We start from the raw sequence: 7,368 nt of genomic DNA, 5'->3' as shown, positions 1-7,368 counted from the left end.
CTGTTTCCACTTCCATCCATGACAAAAACATTAACAACAATTAATAGCTCCGCTGCTAGCAACACTTCTCTTTTGAGAGAAGGTAACGGGTTAGACACCCATTTTCACTTATTGTTGCAGCCAGGAAATTTGAGCCGAACTATATATTTATGAAGCATTCACCCAGTTTCACCGAATATACTCGGTGAAGATCATCCTTGCGTTTTGCTGCTTCGGACCTAATTAGCAAAAACTGTTAAAAGTAACAATGAGAAGCCTTGAAAAGAGTTAACAGAACCCTGAGTCAACTAGCTACTATAAACTATATGAAAGCTTAAATCTGGGACAATTATTCCAATGTTTCGGCATTCCTATCAAATTACCAATACATGGATTCTGAATGTGCGAATCCCGATTTTTTCAAGATAACAATACATAAATTTACTCTGATTATCATACTTGATGGTAACTTCCGACATTTTGTTTGTTTAATTTCAATGCACAGCATTACAAATCCCCTTCAGCCACAGCAAGTACAATATTTTCATACCAATTAACATAAACAAATATCTGGATTAACAAGCTGATCTTTTACTTTATAAAACACGAAGCAAAGACCTACCTCAATTCCGGTGGCATCACTTTCAAAAGTTCAAACGTTTGGGCCCGTTTGGAATCACATCAAATGTAACACCAGGGCAATCTTATTGACATATATGCACCAAGCTTTACATGTAAAATAGCTGCTGAAGCAGAGCAGCAGTTACATTTTTTTAAAATCATTATCCGACATCTCACTCAGTCAGTATCAATGAATATTCAACTATGCTAACTGCAAGAGACAGTATTGCTACTACCGGGTATCAGACATGTAATTTCCTCAAAATATATGACAAAATGCTACAAACCCTATTCTTGACAGACCCGCAAGTGTAAACAACACCTTTAAGACAATAATTTCACTAATCGAGTAATGTTATAACTGCTTCACAAATATGAATGTGCAGAATTCTTTAAATGGTATTTTGACCTTAAATGGTGTTTTGACCTTTTATTAGCACTAGTAACATGAAGTGGACAAAAATTTCTCCTTCATGCGGGAAATAAGCTTAAATTTTTCCTCAGCCTCAACTTGCCGACGAATGTCAGTTTTTGACGCACGGTCAGGATGAAATTTTAGCAAGGCTCGCTTATAAGCTGCATGCACCTGAAATGACCACTAATCACTATTAAAAAAGATTATAACATAGACACGCACAGAATCAAACAATATATAGTGTATTTCTGGCAACTTCTCTAAGGCTGTCTGAAATGAATGAAATCAAACACACATGGGTTACGGTATAAAAAATATAAAGCATAGCCAGAAGATTATGATAGGTCAATTAGTTTAATTTAATATACATATCTCAAAATGTAAAGCCATCAGTTCAGGTTTCTGAATTACAATCTTCAGTAAAAGCAAAATTGGTGGCTGCCAGGACCATCAGAAACATGGATCAATTCAACAAGTTACAGAGACTTCACTTGTATCATGTGCATTGATATGATTCAGAATTCAGGTGGTATAATCAGAGTGCAAAAGAATGTAACTTACCTGATTTGGCAAGGGTTGGAAACCACCTTCCACATGGATTCCCAAGCCACGAAGTAAGGATGCCATGTTAATGCAGGTAACCTCCAATCTATAAAGCTCCTTCCTTACTTCAACACGAAATCTCTCCTTGATGTTCAAATTCTCCTCATCCTATATTCACCATCAGATGACAGACACATGGATTTATAAAAGCTGGTTTCAAAATGAGTAATGCTGAAGAGATAAATGCAAGTGATGAATATATGGAATCAAACCTTCTTTTGTGTCTCTCTCATTTCTTCCACACGCTGTTTTTGCCTTCTCTCCATGTCCAAAATACGCAAAGTTTCAGCTTTTCTTCTCTTCCGCAATCTCTGAGCCTCTTCTGCCTGAAAAGGAACATGCAAATTGCAAATCAGATGAAATATTCATTTACTTAAAAGCATTCGAAAGTCAATTGACATCAAAAGTATATTTTTTATACCAAAAATCAACTTGAACGTCTTCCAATGCAACACTAGAAGGGCTCCATATGGCATTGAAGGTGCACCAAAAACAAGGCTTATAGTGGCTAGAGATTTCAAAACCATGGGTTTTGTGTGTGACACACACACACACACACACACACACACACACACATGTATATATTTTGCGCGTGCGCGCGCGTGTGTGTTGGGGGGGGGGGGGGGGGGGGGGGCAGAAACCAGCTTCAAAAGAACCTGATTTTTTACTCAACAGCAATTCCACTTGCATAGGCAACGCGCGATAAGTGCATTAAAATAACATATAAATGTAATGGAAGTTAGTTGATAATATTTGTGGTAAGTCCAGCCTCAATCTTGCACCCGTGTGTAATTAAATATTAGAATTATGTTTCGGTAGCACAACACAATGCTCGGTGGCAAATCAAGGAACTAATATATGAATAAACCTGAATCTGTAGCTGCTGCTGTCTAGCAGCCCATTCTTCTTCCATTGCTTGTTTGTATTCTTCAGTCTCCTTGAGCTTTTCTCGGTCATTGATTATATCCTTTACAGCATAAGGAAAATGAGCACCAGGTAAAGCACATAACGGATCCCTTTCATGATGAAGTTGACTGCTGGATGCAAAATCAGTACACGCCTCCTTTCCTTCTGCAGAATTTGATGTTCCTGGCCTACCTAGTCTGTCGTGACATTGTGAAGACTTTTCCCTGGCAGCTCTTTCAACCATTTTCTGATGACCAGATTTCTCATCACTGACTTCTTGTGTAGTACATGAAGGAGCTATAACATTTTCAACCACTTTGTCCTCAGATGATCGAGCATAAGACACAAACTTCTCTCTGCATTGTGCCTCATTTGAAAGAATCTTGCAACTCGATGGCACCTGAGTAAATTCTTTATATTCCTCCTTTGAATCAACTTGACTGTTAATAAAATCATGTTTCTCACCGAGAAAGTGACCATCAGGTAAAGAAGCATCTTCATTCAAAACACTAGCTTTCCCATCATCTGAGTGCAAGTTAGGTCCACTTTGGTCATTTGGAAAAGAATGCCCTGTCGCAGTGTTTTGTTCCATATCCTGAAAACATGCTCTTCTATGATGATACTGTTTATCATCCTTTTCTTGATTGGACCATGAAGAAGGCCCTGGAGGAAACCTAGTGCCAAGGCCATTTAAAGATGGAAACTTGTTATAGGAAGTACTACTATCATCCATGAATCTCTCTCCTCCACAAAGATCATCGCTCTTCCAATGAAAATGAATATTCTCATTTGTTCTTGATTTCTGTGGCCTTGAAAAGCTTTCACCTTTCTGGTTATAATTTGCAAAAGGATTTTCCATCTTGGCACTGGAAGAACAACCACCCAGAACTCCATCTCTAGCGGAAGTGGAGGCACAAGTGTTCACTTTCTCAAAATTTACATTTTTTGAACTAGAGCAAACAGAAGGATCTGGATTTTGTTTAGTTCTGTTTTCTACTTCAGGATTTGGATGAACATCACCGTGGGAACTGCATGGACTAGCCTGGTCATCCAGACCTTTACAGGACTTGGATTTTCTCTTCAGGGAAGCCTTTTCCCACTGTTCTCGAACCTCTCCAAAAGATCCTTCCATGACTTCACAGTCAGAGGTGCTATCTTCAGACGAATCACTCTCGGAATCTGAATCTAAACCATAACGATTTCTGGAGGGAGCTTTCTCAGGATAAGTTCTATTGCACTTTCTCAACTTGAACACAGGCCTATTCTCCTCAGCAACTCGACAACCATCAGCATCCCTATAAACAGATTTCCCTATACAATCAGAGGCAGGACTGCTGTGACTAGAAGTGCCATCACTATCCAAGTTACCATCACCTTGCGCATTAATTTCATGATCATCCACTGTATCATCATCATCATCAATGCTTATTATGCACGGAAAACTTCTTCCTTCTCTAACAACATTAGAACCTCTTAATTTCTGCTGTAAAGACTCCGGGACATCAATGATAATAACATTATCAAACTCATCATCACTATCGACATCAATCACAACTATATTATCAAGACTCCTTGTCGTTCTCTTTCCAGATCGAATTTTACGTCGAGAATAATCTCTCGATACTCCCTTCCCTTTCATTTCATCCACTGCTCTGCAACCAAAAAGGTATGCATCTTTAATTATAGCCAGAAAAACTTAGGTGGTCTTTCTAATTCATGTCCTAAATCAAAAACCCTAAAATCAAATAACCAACAAAATACAGCAGTATCAGACCCTAAATGAATCAAACTCACTGAGCAAACGGCCAAAAAAGAATAGAAAAAAAACCCTAATCAGACATAATTCATATCACAATTCCATTAATAAACCATAAGAAATTCAAAATTAATTAAAACTTCAATAACAATTCATATACCGAACTTACCATTCACGGGAAATCTTCCTCTATTTCCTAAAAACCGAATCAACACGCCATGCTAGAGAGTGAATTTTTTTTTTTTAATTCTGGTGTAGTAGAGGTAAATGCGTGTTCCCAATTTCGAAAACTTCGGTGCGAAAAAGAGAATTTCAATTTTTTTCAAGTTCTTTTTTTGTTTTTCGCTAGATCTTCGATTCAACTTACCAAGCACGATTCTCGTAGCTTTGTTTTCTTGGGTAGGTCATAGTGCATTTTAACGGGATCGAATATTTTAAAAAAATATTTTTTTTATTTCAGGTCAAAGGTACGACGGGACATGGATTTCTACGGTAAACAGCCATAACAGAACACGGGGTTTTTATTTATCCACGACACAATCAGAAATTGTTCACGGCCTCCTCCAAGGTCCCTGTATTTGCAATTACCGATACATATTAACCATAAATCGAAAATCACACCAACTCTGACTAAAAAACATAGAATAGCAAATAAATTTATTACCTCTTTAAAAAATAAATACTCTTAATGATTTGTTTAGAAGTATAGTTATTTTTTAAAATATTTTTATTTAAAAAAATATTAAAATAATATATTTTTTTAAAAAAATATTTTTATTATCAATACATTAAAATCATCTGAAAATATAAAAAAAATTAAATTTAAACCAAAAAAAAATTAAAATCTTGTTGAACGAGGTGCAAAAACGGTCTCTAAATATCTTACCAGAATTTCAGTGAAAATTCCATGGTGGGTGGGTAACGAGGCTATGAGCTAAAGTAAACCTTGAATATTGAGAAAACCTCAATATAGTCCCTAATCTATATAATTGTTCTCAATTACATCCCAAACCATTAAATTATGTAGATCAGCTTCCAAATATTTCCCATATTTTTCTATTGAGTTTGTTGTGTCAATATTGTTTTTGAGGTAATTGTACAATTAGTATATCAGATTTACACCTTTTCGCAATCGAGCATGTGAACTTTAATTTTTTATTTGAGTGCATTATTTTTTAAAAAAACTTCAATCAAGTACCTCCATCCATCTTCTTCAATTTTTCTTCTATTTTATGGCATGTTATTTGCCTTCAAATTGGTATTGATATTCCAACTTTCATTCTATGCCAATCAAGTACGTGAAATTTTTTTTCTGATACACCGAAGTTTCGAATTATTCTAATCAAGTAATTTTTTTTAAAAAAATTAACCAATCAGCTTTCTATTTATGTTGTAATCACGTGATATTCCTTTATTTGCTTAAAATAATAAACATTTTAGTTGTATCAGTAATGTATTTGTTAGTTTTAATTAATCACAAAATATCTTTTAGTCTTTATATAGATGACTTATCATTGATTAAAGGAGCTTACATCTAAATAGGATTTGTTTTAATTTCTTATAAACATTTAATCTAATTTTAAATATTTTAATTTATTAAACATAATATTATTTTAGAGAATGTTTTTATTAAAAAGTAAAAAATTTACTAAATTAATTTTTTAGAACAATAAAAAAATATAGGTGTATCAAAATAAAAGGGATTAAAATTCATGTGCTAACCATTTAGGGTGGCCCAGTGATAAAAACTTGGAATCGAGAGATTTATTCCATTTATGGTTTCAGATTCGAGCCCTATGGTTGCTCATATGATAGCTACTGGAGGCTTACATGGTCGTTAATTTCAGGGCCCGTGGAATTAGTCAAGGTGCGCACAAGCTGACTCGAACACTCACGTTAAAATAAAAAAAAAATTCATATGCTTGATTGACATAAAATGAAAGTTAGAATATCAATAGTGATTTAATAAAAACAAATGGCGCGTCATTATTTAATGGCAAAATTGACGGAAGGTGGATGGAATTACCTGTTGAAATGTTTGGAAAAAGTTAACCACCAAGTAAAATAAAGCTCATGTACTTAATTGAGAAAAGGTGTAAAGTTGGTGTATTAATATATAGTGTAATCATCCCATAATTTCGGTCTAATATGCACATTTTATGAAATAAAAATAATTTAATTAGAGTTGGCAAAAAAAAAATCAATGGATATTATTAATATCAAAGAAGCATTTTAACCTAATAACTTAAATTTTTAAGTGAGTTTCTTAAACTTTTAAATGAGATCTCAAGATATGATTTATATTTTTTTATAACATACATTTTTAAGTAAAAACCCTCTGGATTTAAAATTTACATAGACTCATACTATATTGTATTTAATTTTTATTAAATAAATGAGGATGATAAGATTCAAACTTATGACTACTTGGTCGTCAAAACTCTAATAAAATATTAAAAAATCATTTCAACTCAATAGCTTAAACTGTGAGGTAAAATTTTAAGATATGATTTCTATTATTTTTCAATAACCAAAAAGACCTGATTAATAATTATCTCAAAATTTTGGGATGAAATTAATAAATTTTATTGTTTTGTTTTAGGATCTAAATGAGAATGAGTAACTAACTAAAATTGAGGCTCATCTCGAATATTCCCGCACCTCAGCTTCCTACAAAAAGTGAAAAACACGAATCAAATGGCAACAAGATGCTCCAGATCTTAGCTTGTCATTTGTCAATGTGAGAATTTCTGGGAAGCTAGGCAGTAAAGATTGGCCAAGCAAAAGTACAAAACAAACTGAGTTGCTTAAAATAATGGGCGTGCCTGGGAAATACTATCTTAGCTTGTCATTTGTCAATGTGAGAATTTCTGGGAAGCGAGGTAGTAAATTGCTCGTGACCCATATTTGCATGTGTGATTTTTCACTTGTATGTTCATATCTTCTTAAGAAACAAATAAAGAGAAACCACTGGGAAGCATCTCTCCCACATCGAACAGATATAAATGTGTTGAATGTTTGTGTTAATTATTTCTTTTTTACTTTGTTTAATCTCTTGGTCTTTTCCTGGCTCTGTAGTAGGCCATAA

General features: G+C 34.3%; 1 protein-coding gene across 4 annotated transcripts; it reads right to left on the bottom strand.

The window, feature by feature from the left end:
* Positions 1-621: 621 nt before the first annotated feature.
* On the bottom strand, positions 622-4,788 carry LOC133705627 (uncharacterized). 4 transcript variants are annotated; one of them, XM_062130930.1, is made up of 5 exons: positions 4,450-4,787; positions 2,487-4,259; positions 1,831-1,944; positions 1,577-1,726; positions 622-1,186 (listed from the first exon to the last, which is right to left on the bottom strand). In XM_062130930.1, exons 2-5 carry the CDS (start codon positions 4,161-4,163, stop codon positions 1,040-1,042), a joined length of 2,088 nt encoding a protein of 695 aa, XP_061986914.1. In that variant the 5' UTR covers positions 4,164-4,259; positions 4,450-4,787; the 3' UTR covers positions 622-1,039. The 4 variants fall into 4 exon arrangements, with proteins under 4 accessions (XP_061986914.1, XP_061986913.1, XP_061986915.1 ...); XM_062130929.1 differs by having other exon boundaries at positions 2,487-4,176; XM_062130931.1 differs by having other exon boundaries at positions 2,487-4,171.
* Positions 4,789-7,368: the final 2,580 nt, after the last annotated feature.

This window comes from Populus nigra, chromosome 10 (genome assembly GCF_951802175.1).
Source record: "Populus nigra chromosome 10, ddPopNigr1.1, whole genome shotgun sequence".
NCBI classification, from domain to species: Eukaryota; Viridiplantae; Streptophyta; class Magnoliopsida; order Malpighiales; family Salicaceae; genus Populus; species Populus nigra.
Note: the sequence above shows the minus strand (reverse complement) of the source record. Positions and strands in the feature narration are given on the sequence as shown.

Bases quoted from the DNA above. Each gene is read 5' to 3' on its own strand.
- LOC133705627 (XM_062130930.1), bottom strand. From the start codon at position 4,163: ATGAAAGGGAAGGGAGTATCGAGAGATTATTCTCGACGTAAAATTCGA. The intron at 1,727-1,830 runs GTTTGATTCCAT...TGGTGAATATAG, and splicing joins TGAGAGAGACACAAAAGAAG to GATGAGGAGAATTTGAACAT. The intron at 1,187-1,576 runs GTAAGTTACATT...TGGTCATTTCAG, and splicing joins TCCAACCCTTGCCAAATCAG to GTGCATGCAGCTTATAAGCG.